This window comes from Budorcas taxicolor, chromosome 2 (genome assembly GCF_023091745.1).
Source record: "Budorcas taxicolor isolate Tak-1 chromosome 2, Takin1.1, whole genome shotgun sequence".
Lineage (NCBI taxonomy): Eukaryota > Metazoa > Chordata > Mammalia > Artiodactyla > Bovidae > Budorcas > Budorcas taxicolor.
In genome coordinates, this window is record NC_068911.1 from 46,058,534 (window position 1) to 46,079,322 (window position 20,789).

General features: G+C 39.2%; 1 protein-coding gene across 1 annotated transcript in view; it reads left to right on the forward strand.

Moving 5' to 3' along the window:
* The window catches only part of ARHGEF4 (Rho guanine nucleotide exchange factor 4), a 348,062-nt gene that overhangs the window by 187,349 nt on the left and 139,924 nt on the right, over positions 1-20,789 (forward strand). The window contains exon 5 of the mRNA XM_052652785.1: positions 8,601-8,897. Within this exon, the coding sequence (XP_052508745.1) occupies positions 8,601-8,897 (297 nt within the window). The remainder of the gene's footprint in view (positions 1-8,600; positions 8,898-20,789) is intronic.

The following is a 20,789-nucleotide window of genomic DNA, read 5'->3' on the forward strand; positions in this document are numbered from 1 at the left end:
ATTGAGGCACACAGACTCTATTTGTGGTGCGTGGGTCAGTAGTTGCAGTGCACAAATTTAGTTGCTCTGCAGCATGTGGGATCTTAGTTCCCCAACAAGAAATCAATCCATGTCTCCTATGTGGCAAGGCAGATTCTCAACTACTGGGCCACCAGGGAAGTCCCAGCCAGAATTCTTTTTCTTGTCATTAGAACTTTTAAAATTTACTCTCTTAGCAACTTTCAAATACGCAATACAGTGTTAACTGTAATTGCCATGGTGTATAGTACATGCCCCCCTCCCATGGATCACAGCCTTGTCATGGTGAAGGGGCTTGCATAACTCAGTGAAGCGATGAGCCATGCCATGCAGAGCCACCCAAGATGAATGGGTCATAGTGAATAGTTCTAACAAAACAGGGTCCACTGGAGAAGGAAATGGCTACCCACTCAAATATTCTTTCCTGGAAAACCCTTTGAACAGTATGAAAATGGAAAAGAAAAAAATGACACAGGAAGATGAGTCCCTCAAGTTGGAAGGTGTCCAGTAAGCTACTGGGGAAGAGCAGAGGGAAATTACCAAAAGCTCCAGTAAGAATGAAGTGGCTGGGCCAAAGGGAAAATGATGCTCAGCTGTGGATATGTCTGGTGGTGAAAGTCCAGTGCTGTTAAGAACAATATTGCATAAGAACCTGAAATATTAGGTCCATGAAACAAGGTAAATTGAACCTGGTCAAGCAGGAGATAGCAAGACTGAACATCAACATCTTAGGAATCAGTAAACTAAAATGGACAGGAATGGGTGAATTTAAATCAGATGATCATTATATCTATTACTGTGAGCAAGAATCATTTAGAATGAATTGAATAGACCCCATAATCAACAAAAGAATTCAAAATGCAGTACTTCGGTGCAATCTCAAAAATAACAATGATCTCAGTTCATTTCCAAGGCAAACCATTAAACATCACAGTAATCCAAGTCTATACCCCAATCACTGATGCCAAAAAAGCTGAAATTGACAGGTTCTATGCAGTACAACGTCTTCTAGAACTAAAACCAACAACAACAAAAAAATGTCCCTTTTCATCATAGGGGATTGGAATGCAAAAGTAGGAAGTCAAGAGATATCCAGAATAACAGGCAAGTTTGGCATTAGAGTACAAAATGAAGCAGGGCAAAAGCTAACAGAGTTTTGTCAAAAGAACACGCTGATCATAGCAAACACCCTTTTCCAATAACCTAAGAAACGACTCTACACATGGTCATCACCAGATGGACAATATCAAAATCAGATTGATTATGTTCTTTGCAGCCAAAGATGAAGCAGCTCTATACAGTCAGTAAAAACAAGACCTGGAACTGACTGTAGCTCAGTTCATGAGCTCCTTATTGTAAAATTTCGACTTAAATTGAAGAAAGTAGGGAAAACCACTGTGCCATTCAGGTATGGCCTAAATCAAATCTCTTATTTGATACAATGGAGATAATGAATAGATTCAAGGGATTAGATCTTGTAGACAGAGTGCCTGAAGAACTATGGACAAAGGTTTGTAACTTGTACTGGAGGCAGTGACCAAAACCTTCCCAAAGAAAATGAAATGAAACAAGGCAAAACGATTGTCTCAGGAGGCTTTACAAATATCTGAGGAAAGAAGAGAAGTGAAAGGTAAGGAAGAAAGGGAAAGATATGCCCAACTGAATGCAGAGTTCCAGAGAATAGCAAGGAGAGATAATAAGGCCTTCTTAAATGAATGATGCAAAGAAATAGAGGAAAACAATAGAGTGGGAAAGACTAGAGATCTCTTCAAGAAAATTGGAGATATCAAGGGAACATTTCATGCAAAGATTGACATGATAAAGGACAGAAATGGTAAGGACCTAACAAAAGCAAAAGAGATTAAGAAGCAGTGGTAATAATACAGAGAAGAACTATACAAGAAAGGTCTTAATGACTTAGATAACCACAGTGTAGTCACTCCTAGAGCTGGACATCCTAGAGTGTGAAGTCAAGTGGCCTTAGGAAGTCAAGTGGGCCATTGGGAGCATGACTTCAAACAAAGCTAGTGGAGGTGACAGAATTCCAGCTGACTTATTTAAAATCCTAAAAGACGATGCTGTTAAAGTGCTGCACTCAGTATGTCAGCAAATTTGGAAATTCAGCAATGGCCACAGGATTGGACAATGTCAGTTTTCATTGCAATACCAAAGAAGGGCAATGTCAAAGAAAGTTCAACCTACATACAATTGTACTCATTTCACATGCTATTATAGGAAGGCCATGCTCAAAATCCTTCAAGCTAGGCTTCAGCAGTACATATTTGAGAACTTCAAAATTTATAAGCTCTGTTCGAAAGAGGCAGAGGAACCTGAGATCAAATTGCCAACGTTCATTGGATCTGGAGAAAGGAAGAGAGTTCCAGGAAAACATCTACTTCTGCTTCATCGACTACACTAAGGCCTTTGGCTGTGTGGATCACAAAAAACTGGAAAGTTCTTAAAGAAATGGGAATACCAGTCCACCTTACCTACCTTCTGAGAAACCTGTTATGTGGGTCAAGTAGCAACATTTAGAACCAGACATGGTACAACTAACTGGTTCAAAACTGGGAAAGGACTACAATGAGTATATTGTCACCCTGCTAATTTAACTTCTGTGCAGAGTGCATCATGCAAAATCCTGGGTTAGATGAATCACAAGGTGAAATCAAGATTGCCAGGAGAAATATAAACAACATCAAATATGCAAATGATACCACTCTGAGGGCAAAAAGTGAAGAGAAACTAAGGAGCATCTTGATGAGGATAACAGAGGAAAGTGAAAAAGCTAGCTTGAAATTCATTACTAAAAATACTAAGATCATGGCATCTGGTCCCATTACTTCATGACAAATAGAAGGGGGGATAGTGGAAACAGTGACTTATTATTGGGCCTTATTATTGGGTTCTGAAATCACTGCAGATAGTGACTGTAGCCATGAAATTAAAAGATGCTTGCTCCTTGGAAGGAAAGCTATGACAAACCTAAGACAGCATATTAAAAAGCAGAGACATCACTTTGCTAACAATGTCCACATAGTCAAAGGTATGGTTTTTTCTTTTTCAGTAGTCATGTACAGATGTAAGAGTTGGACTAAAGAAGGCTGAGTGCCAAAGAAGGGATGTTCTCAAATTGTGATACTGGAGAAGACTATTGAGAGTCCCTCAGACTGCAAGGAAATAAATCCTAAATATTCATTGGAAGGTCTGTTGCTGAACCCGAAGCTCCAATACTTAGACCACGTGATGCAAAGAGTCAACTCATTGGAAAAGACCCTGTTGCTGGGAAAGATTGATGACAAGAGGAGAAGGGTACAGCAGAGGTTGAAATGCTTATATAGCATCACCAACTCAATGGACACGAATTTGAGCAAACTCTGGAAGACAGTGAAGTAAAGAGGAGCCTTGTGTGCTACAGTCCATTGAGTGGTATAGAGTCAGACATGACTTACTGACTGAACAACAAGGACACCATATTACATCCATAAGACTTAACTATTTTATAACTTGAAGTTTGTACCTTCTAACTCCTTTCACTCCTTTCATGCACCTTCTCATCCCCTACTTCTGGCTACCACCAGTCTTTTCTCTGTATCTATGAGCTTTTGTTTTTAGATTCCACATATAAGTGAGATTATAAAATAAATCATAAATCTTTCTGTGCCTGACTTACTTTGAAAACAGCCTAATGTACTCAAGGACCATCTATGTTGTCACAAATGGAAAGATTTCATTCTATCTTAAGGCTGAATAATACTCCATTGTATATATACCACATTTTCTTTATCCATTCATCTATCAATAACACCTTGATTGTTTCTGTATCTTAGCTATTGCAAATAACTCTGCAGTTGAACACAGTGGTGCATGTGTCTTTTCAAGTTACTGATCTTATTTTCTTTGAATATCCAAAGGTGGAATTTCTGGATCAGATGGTAGTTCTACATTTAATGTTTTGAGGAACTTCTATACTGTTTTCTATAGTGGCTGTACAAGTTTACATTCCTACCAACATTGCACGTGGGTTCTCTTTTCTCCTCATACTCGCCAACACTTGGTATTTCTTGTCTTTTTGATGATTCTAGCAGGTGTGAGATGATATCTCATTGTGGTGTGGATGTGCATTTCCCTGATGATTAGGCCTGTTGAGTGTCTTTTCATGTACGTATTGGCCATTTCTATGGCTTCTTTGAAAAAGTGTATATTCACACACATCCGCCCCCATCTACTTTTTAATTGAATTGTGATGGTTTTTGTTTGTTTTTTATTTTTGAGCTGTGTAAGCTCTATATATTAATATACTTTTGATATTAACCCCTTATTGGATATATTATTTGCAAATACTTTCTCACATTGAATATTGTTACCTTTTCGTATTGTTGAAGGTTTCCTTTGTTGTGCAGAAACTTTACTGTTTGATATAATCCCATTTGTAAATTTTTGCTTTTGTTCCTTTGTTTTTGGTGTCAAATCCAAAAAATTCTTCACTATACCCAATGTAAGGAGTTTACTGCCTGTGTTTTCTTCTAGGAATTTTATGGTTTCAGGTTGTACATTCAAGCCTTTAATCCATTTAGGGTTGATTTTTGTGTATGGTAAAAGATATGCTTTTGCATGTGGATGTCTAGTTCCCAGCACCCTTTATTGAAAACTGTCCTCTTCATCATATATTCTTGGCACCATCATATATTCTAGGCCTGTCTGTCATAAATTAGTTGATTATATATGAGTGAGTTTATTTCTGGGCTTTTTTTCTGTTACACTGATCTATATGTCTGCATTTATGTCACGACTGTTTTGATTAGAGTACTTCATTATATAGTTTGAAATTAGGAAGCACAATACCTCCAGCTTTGTTCTTCTTTCACAAAGAATTGCTTTGCCTATTTGGGATCTTTTGGGATTCCATACAAAGTTTAGGATTGTTTGTGCTATTTCTGTGGGAAATGTTATTGGAATTTTGATAGGTATTGCATTGAAACTGTAGATTGCTATAAGTAGTATGGCCATTTTAACAATACTAGTTCTTCTAATCCATGATCATAAAGCATCTTAACATTTACTTGTGACATTTATCTTCTTTGATTTTGTTCATCACAGTCTTATAGTTTTCAGTGAACAAGGATTTTATCTCCTTAGTTATATTTTAATGTATTTTTAATTGGAGGATAATTGCTTGTGTTCATTTCTGTTGTACAGCAGTGTGAATCAGAAATAAGTATACGTTTACCTCCCTTCCTCACAGCCCTTCCATCTTACCCCTCTAGGCCATCATAGAGCACTAGGCTGGTCTCCCCATGTTATGCAGCAGCTTCCCACTACCCATCTGTTTTGCATATGGTAGTGTATATATGTCAGTGCTATTCTCTCAGCTTGTCCCACCGTCTCCTTCCCCGACTGTGTCCACAAATCCATTCTCTACATCTATGTCTCTATTCCTTCCCTGAAAGTAAGTTCATCAGTACAGTTTTTCTAGATTCCATATATATGCATTAATATACAATATTTGTTTTTCTTTTTCTGACTTACTTCACTCTTTATAACATGCTTTGGGTTCATCCACCTCACTAGAACTGACTCAGATTTGTTCCTTTTAATGGCTGCATAATACTCCATTGCATATATTTATGTGTGTGTGGGGGGTATATATATACATATATGCTGCTGCTGCTAAGTTACTTCAGTCGTGTCCGACTCTGTGTGACCCCAGAGACGGCAGCCTACCAGGCTCCCCCGTCCCTGGAATTCTCCAGGCAAGAACACTGGAGTGGGTTGCCATTTCCTTCTCCAATGCATGAAAGTGAAAAGTGGAAGTGAAGTTGCTCAGTCGTGTCCAACTCTTCGCAACCCATGGACTGCAGCCTACCAGGCTCCTCTGTCCATGGGATTTACCAAGCAAGAGTACTTGAGAGTGGGGTGCCATTGCCTTCTCATATATATATATATATATATATATATATATATATATATATCTCACAACTTTTTATCCATTCATCAGTCAGTGAACATCTACATTGCTTCCATGTCCTGGCTATTGTAAATAGTTCTTCAATGAACATTGGGATACATGTATCTTTTTGAATTGTTTTCTCAGGATATATGCCCAGTAGTGGAATTGCTGGATAGGAATGGGCTTAAAAGTCTGCAGGTCTAGCAAGTTTCTACCTATTGCTATAAAACCAGCTGATTAAGCTTGGGTTCATGGTCTCTTTCAAGGGGCTGTGTTCAGCTCAAGGCCAGACTGCAAGATGTCTTGCTTCCACACTCACTAAGGTAGCTGTTGACAGGCTTCAGATCCATGCTGGCTGTTGACTTGGAGACATCAGTTTCTTGCCACATGATCTTCTCCATGGCCCTTTTCGCAGTATATCATCTTACTTCTTCCAGAGCAAGGGGTCCATGAGAGGCACCCTCAAATGGAAGCGACAACCTTTTTATCACCTAATCTTGGAAATGATATTTCATTCTGCCAAAGTCGTTCATTAGAAGTAAGTCACTAAGTCCAGCCTATATTCAGGGGAAGGGCTCATACAAGGGCCTTCATCAAGGTGATGAGGTCTTTGGGGCCATCTTAGAAGCTGCCCACCATACTGGGTGATGCTGGTGGTTTTACAAATACTGCTCTAATTAATAACCTCAAAGCAAAGACCTTTTTTACTGAGAAAATTAAAATTCCTTGGCGAGTGAATGGATATATGGCCCTAGTAGCACCCCCAAGGTGGGGAAATGGGAAGGGAGGGGTCTGTTTTCCATTAAGCTAATGGAAAAAATAAAGGTGAAATTTTGCACTTAGAGAGCACCATCCTCCAGCCAGGACTTCCTCTAAAGCCCTATAGCCAAGCTATGAAGATGGTAATGTTCTAAAATTCTGATAAAGCAAAAGTTGAGGATCATTGACAACATCAGGAGGTCCCAGCCAGTAACTCCCGTACAAGCTAGTAGAAGGCTTGGTGACGGTGCATTGGAAAAGTCCGGGTTTCTTTTGTTTGGGAGCTCATATCTAGTGGCAGTAACCGCATTCCTGTGGAAGCCTTAGCATGAGGGTAGCTTGGCTTCCTTTCAGGAAGCTTTGTGTCATTTGCTCACTGAAAGCCTTAGGAGAACAGCTTCTTTATGTACTGTACATAAAATGCACAACAGAGAGTCTTGCATAAAGATGTGATCATTAACTTCCATTCCCTTTGCAAGAACTTTGAGAATTATAAAAGAGCGTAAGGTGTGGTCCTTGCTTAGTTAAGCAGATGTTATTTCCACTTGTAAAACAACAGGAATTTTTACCACATAGAATTGTGGAAAGGATATGGGATTTAGAATCAGAAAGAGTACAGCTGACACTTAACAGTGCCAGGGTTAATACCGCCTACCCTCTGCATAGTGGAACATCCAAGTATAAATTAACAGTCAGCCCTCCATACTCACAGTTCCACATCCAGGGATTCAGCCATCCATGGATCCTATACTGCTGTAGTATTTACTATTGAAAATAATCCACAAGTAGATCCATGCAGTTCAAACTCATGTTGTCCAAGGATTAACTGTCTAATGACGCACAAAGTTGTGTGAACTTGGATTATCACTTAAGTTTTCTGAGTTTCTATTACCTTATTTACAGGATATGGATAATATGCCTGTGGCTTCTAGCTAGAGTGAAGTTGAGGAGAGGGAACTAAGTAAAGCACTTTTTAAATTGGTACCAAAAATACACAGTGATTCTTTACCTTGGATGCATATTAGAATCACTTGCCAAGCTTTGAAAAGTCCCAATTCCCAGGCTGTACACCAAAGCCATTCTGTAGTAATTATGCCTCCCCTTCCCCTTCTTTCTCCATGTGTATGTCTGTGTCTGTGTGTATCTGTGAGTATACAAAGCCTCTTGAAATAGTTAAGAGAAATTTCACCTTTGTTTCCACCAAATAGTATACACAAAGCACTTGGGGATGACATTCCAAAGAGGGGATGTGAAGGAGGTGTCCACTAGAGTGGGACTGGGGATGGTGGTCATTAGACTCAACACATGGGAAGAAAGGTTTCTGCTCCTTTGATTTGAAAGCACAGAGAGATGGTTGTGCAACATGAAGCCAAAGTATTCTGTTAGTGTGGACAAATGTTACTCTGAAATTCAGTTAGGGTTTCTGAGTGAATGACAACAACCCAGACAAAGTATGGCAGCATAGGTGCCAAAGGAAGGTGCAGTGTGTACACGTCTAGTTAATGTCTGTGCTGAGTAAGGAGTAACAGATGCCTGCATGTCTCCATTCAAATTCTGTTCTCAGGGGGCATTGTTTAGGCAAGAGCTTTCTGCCCAAACCACTGACCCTTAAAAAATATTTCTAATGAATTACTTTCAAGACCTAATTCTTTGATCAAGGTGGAAGACTTGATTCTTTGAAATAGTCTTGAAAATAGAACATTTCAACAGAAACAAGGTTTCTTTTGTTTCTAGTCTTCACATTTTCCAAAATTACTGTGAACAAAGTACTTCACTGGAATCTGTATTTTGGGGATTAACCAAAACATAGAAAGAAAGTGAACAGAGAAAGAACACTGTGCTCACTTGATATGTTCTCCTCTCTGTTCTCTAGAATCACATGCTGTGGAAAGAACAACCAGGCAAAAAGCCCAGTTGCTTCCAAGGTCTGAAAGCTTTTCACACTGAGCCAGCTCCGGGGCCATTCTCTACAGCTGAGGTGGGGACATGGATTCTTCCCTTCATTTCTGCAGAAGACATCCCCCGGGAGACTCCTTCACAACCCAGGAGTATCCCTCAGCACTCACACATCAGTTTAGATGATCTGTGGCTGGAGAAGACGCAGAGGAGGAAGTTGAAGAAGCAGGCCCAGTTTGAAAGGAAGACTCATGCACACAAAGATGGAGTGCAAGTAAGCTGCTCACATGCCATAGTCATCGGACATGACCTGGTACCTCCTCTTCCAATGCATCAGCTTGCCTTTCCTGCCCCCTTTGCACCTCTGCCCTATACAGTCTGCAGGACAGACATTGTGCAGTGATGTGTCTGAGAGCCACAGAGGCTGTGGCTCCCCCTTCCTGCTCTGCAGTGTCCGCCCCTGTGCAGGTGATGGAGCAGAACTGAAGAAAGGGAGGCCTGCCCTGAAGCCGCTCCCATAGTAATGACCATTCAGTGGGGGCCCACTCTGTGTCAAACATTGTGTTAGATGCCAGACAGCATTAATTCTGATACTTGCAAAGGTGCATGACATTCTCATACAACAGTCTCAGTTAAACAAAATCATATAAAGAGAATTAGATTTTTTCTCTAAGTGACACTATAATTTTTCCATGAAATTGTCAGCTATTTAAGAATGACTTAATAGTTTATAAAGCATACCTTTTACACAATCCCTAACTCTGTTTCTTATTCTTTCCCTTTATAAAATAGCAGTCTTTTTTTATTATCAAGTATTTGTGAAGTGCACATCCCTGAGTCTCACATCATCCCTGATATCCATTTTTTAAAAAATTGAGGTGAAATTTACATAACATAAAATGAACCAAATTAAAATGTACAATTCAGTGGCATTTAGTAGATTCACAAGATTTTGCAGGACTTACCTTTATCTGGTTCCAAGACATTCTCATCATCTCAGAAAGAACTTCCTAACTACTAAACAGTCACAACCAATTTCCCCTCCCTAGACCCTGGCAAGCACTAATCTGATTTTCATTCCTATGGATTTACGTATTACCTATAAATATTTCATGCAAATGGAATTATAGTATGTCATCTTGTGTGCCTGACTTTTTCACTCAGCATAATCCTTTTGAAGTTCTTCTGTCGTAGCATACAGCAGCACTTTGCTCCATCATGCGGATATGTTTGTTTTTGTTATTCACTCCTCCATTGATTGGCATTAAATAGTGCTGTCAGGAACATCTGTATATAAGCTTTTGCTTATATACAGGTTTCCTATTCTTTTGGATATATACATAGGAGTGGAATTGTTGGGACATGTGGTAATTCCATGATTAACTTTCTGAGAAACTGCCAGACTTTTCCACACCATTTTATATTTCTATCAGCAGTGTAGAGGGTTGCAAGTTCTCTACATTCTTCCTAACACTTGTTGCTTCATGTTGTGTTATTTTGTTTAAATTATACCATCCTAATGGATCTGTTCAGTTCAGTTCAGTCGCTCAGTCGTGTCCAACTCTTTGCGACCCCATGAATCGCAGCATGCCAGGCCTCCCTGTCCATCACCAACTCCTGGAGTTCACCCAGACTCACGTCCATCAAGTCAGTGATGCCATCCAACCATCTCATCCGCTGTCGTCCCCTTCTTCTCCTGCCCCCAATCCCTCCCAGCATCAGAGTCTTTTCCAGTGAGTCAGCTCTTTGCATGAGGTGGCCAAAGTACTGGAGTTTCAGTTTTAGCCTCATTCCTTCCAAAGAAAACCCAGGGCTGATCTCCTTCAGAATGGATTGGTTGGATCTCCTTGCAGTCCAAGGGACTCTCAAGAGTCTTCTCCAACACCACAGTTCAAAAGCATCAATTCTTCGGTGCTCAGCCTTCTTCACAGTTCAACTCTCACATCCATATATGACCACTGGAAAAACCATAGCCTTGACTAGACAGACCTTAGTTGGCAAAGTAATGTCTCTGCTTTTGAATATGCTATCTAGGTTGGTCATAACTTTTCTTCCAAGGAGTAAACATCTTTTGATTTCATGGCTGCAGTCACCATCTGCAGTGATTTTGGAGCCCCCAAAAATAAAGTCTGACACTGTTTCCACTGTTTCCCCATCTATTTCCCATGGGGTGATGGGACCAGATGCCATGATCTTAGTTTTCTGAATGTTGAGCTTTAAGCCAATTTTTTCACTCTCCACTTTCACTTTCATCAAGAGGCTTTTTAGCTCCTCTTCACTTTCTGCCATAAGGGTGGTGTCATCTGCGTATCTGAGGTTGTTGATATTTCTCCCAGCAATCTTGATTCCAGCTTGTGTTTCTTCCAGTCCAGCGTTTCTCATGATGTACTCTACATATAAGTTAAATAAGCAGGGTGACAATATACAGCCTTGACGTACTCCTTTTCCTATTTGTAACCAGTTTGTTGTTCCATGTTCAGTTCTAACTGTTGCTTCCTGATCTGCATACAGATTTCTCTAGAGGCAGGTCAGGTGGTTTGATATTCCCATCTCTTTCAGAATTTCCCACAGTGTATTGTGATCGACACAGTCAAAAGCTTTGGCCTAGTCAATAAAGCAGAAATAGATGTTTTTCTGGAACTCTCTTGCTTTTTCCATGATCCAGTGGAAGTTGGCAATTTGATCTCTGGTTCCTCTGCCTTTTCTAAAACCATGGTACCTAATTGTGGTTTGATTTGCATTTTCCTAGTGACTAATGTTGAGTATATTTTCATATATTTATTGGCCATTTGTATGTCTTTTTTTGGAGAAATGTCTATTCAAGTCCTTTGACCATTTTTTAACTATGTTATTTTTCTTTGTTGTTCAACTGTCAGAGCTCTTTACATATGCAGATACTAGACCCCATGAAATAAATGATTTACAAGTATTTTCTGCCATCTGTAGATTACCTTTCATTTTCTTGATAATGTCTACTGTTGCATGAAAGTATTTAATTCTGATGTAATCCAGTTTATCTAGTTTGTCTTTTGTTGCTTGTGAATTTAGTGTAATGCCTAAGAATCCATTGCCAAATCCAAGGTCATGAAAGCTTATTTTTATACTTTCTTTTAAGAGCTTTTATAGCTTTTGCTCTTATATTTAGGTTTTGTATTCATTTTGAATTAATTTTTGTGGTTTATGTGAGGTAAGATTTCAACTTCAAACTTTTCCATGTGGATATCTTATTGTCTTAGCACCATTTGTTGAACAGACTATTCTTTTCCTCATTAAATGATCTTGCTGCTACTGCTGCTAAGTCGCTTCAGTCGTGTCCGACTCTGTGCAACCCCATAGACAGCAGCCCACCAGGCTCCCCCGTCCCTGGGATTCTCCAGGCAAGAACACTGGACTGGGTTGCCATTTCCTGCTCCAATGCGTGAAAGTGAAAAATGAAAGTGAAGTAGATCAGTCGTGTCTGACTCGTAGAGACCCTGTGGACCACAGCCTACCAGGCTCCCCCGTCCATGGGATTTTCCAGGCAAGAGTACTGGAGTGGGTTGCCATTACCTTCTCCAAAATGATCTTGACACTCTTGTAAAAAATCAAATGACCTTAGACATATAGGTTTATTCCCAGACTCTCAGTTCTATTCTATTGGTCCTTGTACCTGTCCTTTTGCCAGTATCACACTATTTACCATAACTTTCTATTAAGTTTTGAAGCTGGGGTGTGTGAATCCTTTTTGTCATTTTTTAAGATTGTGTTGCCTGTTTGCTGTCCCTTGCAATTCCAAATGAATCGTAGGGTCAGCTGTTTCATTTCTTGGGGGGAAAAAAAATGAAGGCCACTGAGATTTTGGTAAGTTTAAATTGAATCTGTAGATGACTCTGGAGAGTATTACCTTCTTATATATATAACAAATTTGCAAATCTATGAACACAGGGTGTTGTTTTATTTTTTAAGTATTATTTAGTTGCTTTTCACAATGTTTTATAATTTCCACTGTACAAGTCTTACACATCCTTGGTTAAAATATTTCCTATGTATTTTGTTCTTTTTATGATATTGCAGATAGAATTGCTTTCTTAATTTCACTTTGGGATTTGTTCATTGCTAGTGTATAGAAATACAGTGGATACTTGTGTATTGATCTTGTACATGCAGATTTGCTGACTTTGTTTATTAACTCTGAGTATCTTTGTGTATTATTTAGAAATTTCTATATATAAGATTAAGATATAGATCCTATACATTTTTTAGAATTTATATCTTTGCATTTAATTTTCTTAGGGAGTTGTAAGCAGCATTGTGTTCTTAATTTTATTTTTCACAAGTTGATTCTTAGTATATTAAAACATTACTGACTTTTGTGTGTTTGTACTATAGCCTGTGACCTTGAAGAATTCATTGATTGGTTCCAGAAATTTTTTAAAAAAATTCCTTGGGATTTTCTATGTAAAGAGTAATACCTTCTATGGGTGGGGACAATTTTATTTTTCATTTCCTAATTTGTATGATTTTTTTTTCCATTGACTTATTGCAGTGGCTAGGAATTCCAATATTGTGTTGAGTAAGAGTGGGAAAAGAGGATATCCTTGCCTTGTTCCCTGTTGTAATAGGATAAATTTCCATTTTTTCACTCTTAAGTATGATGTTAGCTGTAGAACTTTTGTAGAATTTTGTTGAGAAATTTCCTCTCTATTCCTAGTTTGCTGCTACAGCTCGGGAGGAGACTTTTTTTTTTTAAATCATGAATGTGTTAGCTTTTCTTAAAAGCTTTTTCTGTGTCTACTGATGTGATCATTTTATGTTTTTATCTTTAACCTCTTGATGTGGTAGATTATAGTAATTTTTTGGTATGTTGAATCAGCCATCTCTACTTGGAATAAATCCCACTTAGTCATGTAGTATATATAGAATGTATAATTTTTATAAAATCTTATATTAATTTGTTGATATTTCATCCAGATCTTCTATATCTAAGCTCATAAGAGATATTGAGCTGGAGTTTTCACTTTTGTACTATTTTCCCATAGTTTGGGTATCAGGATAATATGAACCTCACAAAATGAGTTGGAAAGTAATTCTCTTTTCCTGTGTTCTTAAATAGATTGTGTAAAATTGGTTTTCTTTGCTCTGAATTCTACACTATATTAATATGACCGCTTCTTTTTTGGTTAATATTTACACATGTCTTTTTTCATGTCTTTTTACTTCCAACCTGTCATTGATTTGAATTTCATATAGGCAGCATCGTTGGATCTTTTTATTTTATCCATTCTTCTTATGTTTGTTTTTATATGGTATATTTTGACAGTTAACATGTAAAATAATTATTATATTAGGGCTTAAGTCTGCCAGTTTATTACTTGTGTTCTTTTTCTTCTGTTTCCCAATATTCTTTTCTGTAAGTTACATGAACGGTTTTTAGGATTCCATCATAATTTATTTGCAGTATTTTTGAATATTTTGTTCTGTATAGTTTTCATACTGGTTGCTAGAAGAAAATGACCACCCCTCCAGTATCCTTGCCTGGAGAATTCCATGAACAGAAGAGCCTGCCAGGTTCCAGTCCATGGGGCTGCAAAGAATTGTACACAACTGAGCAACTAACACTACTACATTAAAAGCATTACATACATACATAACCTATCACAGTCTACTGTTACCAACATTTTACCACTTCCAACGACCTTTAGTAATCTTAGTTCCACGGAGGTTCATTTACTATCTGCACTGTGCTGTGTGCTTAGTTACTCAGTCATGTCCAACTCTTCGCGACCCCATGGACTGTAGCCCACCAGGCTCCTCTGTCCATAGGGATTCTCCAGGTGAGAATACTGGAGTGGGTTGCCATGCCCTCCTCGAAGATCTTCTCCAGGAGATCTTCCCAACCCAGGGATCGAACCCAGGTCTCCTGCATTGCAGGTGGATTTTTTACCATCTAACCATGAGGGTAGCCCATGAATACTAGAGTGTGTAGCCTATCCTTTCTCCAGAGAATCTTTCCAACCCAGAAATCAAACCAGGGTCTCCTGCATTGCAAGTGGATTTACCAGCTGAGCTACCCACTATTAAAATATAATTCTCTTGTGTTTTCTCTACCTACTTTTTTTTTGAAGTACGATTGATTTACGTCCAATATTATGTTAGCATCAAGTGTACAACACAGTGATTCAATGGTTTTATAGATTACACTCCATATTTATTTACTATAAAGTAATGACTATATTTCTCTGTACTGTATAACATATCTTTGTTGCTTATTATTTTATAAATAGTATTTTGGTACCTCTTAACCCTTTTTTCCCTATCTTTCCCCTCCATTCATCCTCTCCCCACTATTAACCACTGATGTGTTTTCTATATCTTTGAGTTTTTTGTTTTAGATTCCATATCTAAGTGAAAATATACAGTAGCTATCTTTCTCTTCCTGACTTATTCCACTAAGCATAATACCCTCCAGGCCCATCCCCATTGTTGCAAATGGCAAAATTTCATTCTTTTTATGGCTGTTATTCTAATATATATATTTGCCACATCTTCTTTATTCATCTGTTGATGAACACTCAGTTTGCTTTCATACCTTGCCAATTTTAAACAGTACTGATATGAACATTGGGGTGCATATATTTTTTAGATTATTTTTTGTTTGTTTTCTTTAGATATATATCCAGTAGTGGAGTTGCTGGATCATAGGGTAGTTTTATTTTTAATTTTTTAAGGAACTTCTGAAAGGTTGTTGCTGACCCATGAAAAGATGCCAGGATTCTTGGCCTCCGGAAGAGAAGAACACAATCTGGGGCCAGAGACGAGGCTTGATCACTCAGAGCTTTTGTGCAATAGAGTTTTATTAAAGTATAAAAGGGATAGAGAAAGCTTCTGACACAGACATCATAAGGGGACAGAAAGAGTAACCCCTCACTAGTGTTAGCAATGGAGTTATATACTTTTAATTAGTTATATACTTTTAATTAGTGATATACTTTTAATTTAAATAATTAAATTATACAATTTTAATTAGTTATTACAGTGAATAAAAAGTATGTCTGGAGGTTGTAAAGACCTTACTTACACCCACCCCCATAATTTACATTTTAAGACAACAGGATTAGCCAGAAGGTTTTCCCAGAGACTGTGCTCAAGCAGGATACATTATTGTTATATAATCCTAAGGAATGTAGAGGAAAAACAAACATTTGTCCTTTCCTCCTCCTTGAGAATTCCAGACCCCTCTCTCCTTGAGGACCCCTGGACGCCTTTGACTGTGTGGATCACAATAAACTGTGGAAAATTCTGAAAGAGATGGGAATACCAGACCACCTAACCTGCCTCTTGAGAAATCTGTATGCAGGCCAGGAAGCAACAGTTAGAGCTGGACATGGAACAACAGACTGGTTCCAAATAGGAAAAGGAGTATGTCAAGGCTGTATATTGTCACCCTGCTTATTTAACTTATATGCAGAGTACATCATGAGAAATGCTGGATTGGAAGAAACATAAGCTGGAATCAAGTTTGCCGGGAGAAATATCAATAACCTCAGATATGCAGATGACACCACCCTTATGGCAGAAAGTGAAGAGGAGCTAAAAAGCCTCTTGATGAAAGTAAAAGAGGAGAGTGAAAAACTTGGCTTAAAGCTCAACATTCAGAAAACGAAGATCATGACATCCGGTCCCATCACCCCATGGGAAATAGATGGGGAAACAGTGGAGACAGTGTCAGACTTTATTTTTGGGGGCTCCAAAATCACTGCAGATGGTGACTGCAGCCATGAAATTAAAAGACACTTACTCCTTGGAAGAAAAGTTATGACCAACCTAGACAGCATATTCAAAAGCAGAGACATTGCTTTGCTGACTAAGGTCCGTCTAGTCAAGGCTATGGTTTTTCCTGTGGTCATGTATGGATGTGAGAGTTGGACTGTGAAGAAGGCTGAGCGCCAAAGAATTGGTGCTTTTGAACTGTGGTGTTGGAGAAGACTCTTGAGTTCCCTTGGACTGCAAGGAGATCCAACCAGTCTATTCTGAAGGAGATCAGCCCTGGGTGTTCTTTGGGAGGAATGATGCTAAAGCTGAAACTCCAGTACTTTGGCCACCTCATGCGAAGAGTTGACTCATTGGAAAAGACTTTGATGCTGGAAGGGATTGGTGGCAGGAGAAGAAGGGGATGACAGAGGATGAGATGGCTGGATGGCATCACTGACTCGATGGACACGAGTCTGAGTGAACTCTGGGAGCTGGTGATGGACAGGGAGGCCTGGTGTGCTGCGATTCATGGGGTCGCAAAGAGTCAGACACACGACTGAGTGACTGAACTGAACTGAACTGAACTGAACTGGACATCTTATCAACCTACCTAGGAATTGACTCTCTCACTTCTGTGTGGTTTTCCATAATGACTGTACCAAGTTACATTGCCACCAAACCTGTATTACAGTGGCCTTTTCTCCACATCCCCACCGACATTTGTTATTTGTTGTCTTTTTGACAACAGCCGTTCTGACAGATGTGAGGGGATAGCTCACTGTGGTTTTTTAATTAAATTTTATTGGAATATAGTTGATTTACAATGTTGTGTTTATGCTGTGCAGACAAGTGAGTCAGTTATATATACACATGTATCCACTCTTTTTTAGATTCTGTTCCCAAGTAGGTCATTGCAGTGTATTCAATAGAGTCCCCTGTGCTATTCGTAGGTTCTTGTTACCTCTCTATTCTATATATGTGTTTGCTTATGCTCAGTCATGTCTGATTCTTTGTGACCCCCATGGACTGTAGCAAACCAGGCTCCTATGTCCATAGAATTTTCCAGGCAAGAATACTGGAGCGGATTTCCATTTCATATTGTAGGGGATTTTCCTGAGCTAGGGATCAAATCCATTTCTCTTGCCCATTCCATATATAGTAGTGTTTATATGTCAGTCCCAGTCTCCCCATTTATCCCTCTCTCTTCTTCCCCCTGATTACCACAAGTTTGTTTTCTTCATCTCTGACTCAACCTCTGTTTTGTAAATAGGCTCATTCATACCATTTCTTTAGATTCTATGTATAAGCAATATCATGATACTTGTCTTTGTCTGACTTACTTCACACAGTATGACAAGCTCTAGGTCCATCCATGTTGAAGCAAATGGCATTTTTTAGTTCTTTTATGGCTGAGTAATATTCTATTGTATATATGTACCACATATTCTTTATCCGTTTCTCAGCCAATGAACATTTAGGTTCCTTCCATGTCCTGGCAGTTGTAAACAGTGCTTCAGTAAACATTGGGGTGCATGTATCGTTTTGAATTATCATTTTCTCCAAGAGTGGGATTGCTGGATCATATACTGACAAAATGTGGCAAAATGTGGTCCACTGAAGAAGGGAATGGCAAGCCACCTCAGAATTCTTGCCTTGAGAACCCCATGAACAGTATGAAAAAGCAAAAAGATAGAACACTGAAAGATGAACTCCCCAGGTCGGTAGGTGCCCAGTATGCTACTGGAGATCAGTGGAGAAATAACTCCCAAAAAACGAAGAGACGGAGCCAAAGCAAAAACAACACTCAGTGTGTACGTGACTGGTGATGGAAGCAAGGTCTGATGCTGTAAAGAGGAGTACTGCATAGCAACTTGGAATGTTAGGTCCATGAATCAAGGCAAATTGGAAGTGGTCAACCAGGAGATGGCAAGAGTGAACATCAACATTTTAGGAATCAGTGAACCAAAATGGACTGGAATGGATGAATTTAACTCAGATGACCGTTATATCCACTCTGGTCAGCAAGAATCCCTTAGAAAAAATGGACTAGCCATCATAGTCAATAAGAGAGTCTGAGATGCATTACTTGCATGCAATCTCAAAAAGGACAGAATGATCTCTGTTTATTTTCAAGGCAAACCATTCACTATCACGGTAATCCAAGTCTATGTCCTGACCAGTAATGCTGAAGAAGCTGAAGTTGAATGGTTCTATGAAGACCAACAAGACCTCTTAGAACTAACACCCAAAAAAGATGTCTTTTTCATTATAGGGCACTGGAATGCAGAAGTAGGAAGTCAAGGGATACCTGGAGTAGCAGGCAAATTTGGCCTTGGAGTACAGAATGAAGCAGGGCAAAGGCTAATAGAGTTTTGCCAAGAGAACGAACTGGTCATAGAAAACATTGTCTTCCAACAAGACAAGAGAAGACTCTACACCTGGACATCACCAGATGGTCAACACCAAAATCAGGTTGATTATATTCTTTGCAGCCAAAGATGGAGAAAATCTATACAGTCAGCAAAAACAAGCCTGGGAGCTGACTGTGGCTCAGATCATGAACTCCTTATTGCCAAATTCAGACTTGTATTGAAAAAGTAGGGAAAACCACTAGACCATTCAGGTATGACCACACAGTGAAAGTGAGAAATAGATTTAAGAGACTACATCTGATAGAGTACCTGATGAATTATGAATGGAGGTTTCTGACATTGTACAGGAGACAGGGAGCAAGACCATCCCAAGAAAAAGAAATGCAAAACAGCAAAATGTCTGTCTGTAGAGGCCTTACAAATAGCTGTGAAAAGAAGAGAAGCAAAAAGCAAAGGAGAAAAGGAAAGATATAAGCATCTGAATGCAAAGTTCCAAACAATAGCAAGGAGAGATTAAAAAAAAAGCCTTCTTCAGTGATCAGTGCAAAGAAATAAAGGAAAACAATGGAATGGGAAAGACTGGGAAAGACTAAATTTAAGAAATTTAGAGATACCAAGGGAACATTTCATGCAAAGATCGGCTCAGTAAAGTAAAGAAATGGTATGGACCTAACAGAAGCAGAGGATATTAAGAAGAGGTGTCAAGAATACACAGAAGAACAGTACGAAAAAGATCTTCAGGACCCATATAACCACAATGGTGTGATCACTCACCCAGAGCCAGACATCCTGGAATACAAAGTCAAGTGGGCCTTAGGAAGCATCACTATGAACAAAGCTAGTGGAGGTGATGGAATTCCAGTTGAGCTATTTCAAATCCTAAAAGATGATGCTGTGAAAGTGCTCCACTCAAGATGCCAGCAAATTTGGAAAACTCAGCAGTGGCCACAGGACTGGAAAAGGTCAGTTTTCATTCCAATCCCAAAGAAAGGCAATGCCAAAGAATGCTCAAACTACCACACAATTGCACTCATCTCACATGCTAGTGAAGTAATGCTCAAAATTCTCCAAGCCAGGCTTCAACAATATGTTAACCATGAACTTCCAGATGTTCAAGCTGGATTTAGAAAAGGCAGAGGAACCAGAGAGCAAATTGCCAACATGTTAGATCATAGAAACAGCAAAAGAGTTCCAGGAAAATATCTGTTTCTGCTTTATTGACTATGCCAAAGCCTTTGACTGTGTGGATCACAATAAACTGTGGAAAATTCTGAAAGAGATGGGAATACCAGACCACCTGACCTGCCTCTTGAGAAATCTGTATGCAGATCAGGAAGCAACAGTTAGAACTGGACATGGAACAACAGCCTGGTTCCAAATAGGAAAAGGAGTACATCAAGGCTGTATATTGTCACCCTGATTATTTAACTTATATGCAGAGTACATCACGAGAAATGCTGGGCTGGATGAAGCCCAAGCTGGAATCAAGATTGCCAGGAGAAATATCAATAACCTCAGATATGCAGATTTTCCCTTGTGGCAGAAAGTGAAGAAGAACTAAAGAGTCTCTTGATGAAAGTGAAAGAGGAGAGTGAAAAAGTTGGCTTAAAGCTCAACATTCAGATAACTAAGATAACGGCATCTGGTCCCATCTCTTCATGGCAAATAGATGGAGAAACAGTGGAAACAGTGGCAGACTTCGGTTTTTTGAGTTTCAAAATCACTTCAGCTGGTGACTGTAGCCATGAAATTAGAAGACACTTACTCTTTGGAAGAAAATTTATGAAAAGCAGAGACATTACTTTGCTGACTAAGGTCCGTCTAGTCAAGGCTATGGTTTTTCCTGTGGTCATGTATGGATGTGAGAGTTGGACTGTGAAGAAGGCTGAGCACCGAAGAATTGATGCTTTTGAACTGTGGTGTTGGAGAAGACTCTTGAGAGTCCCTTGGACTGTAAGGGGATCCAACCAGTCCATTCTGAAGGAGATCAGCCCTGGGTGTTCTTTGGAAGGAATGATGCTAAAGCTGAAACTCCAGTACTTTGGCCACCTCATGCGAAGAGT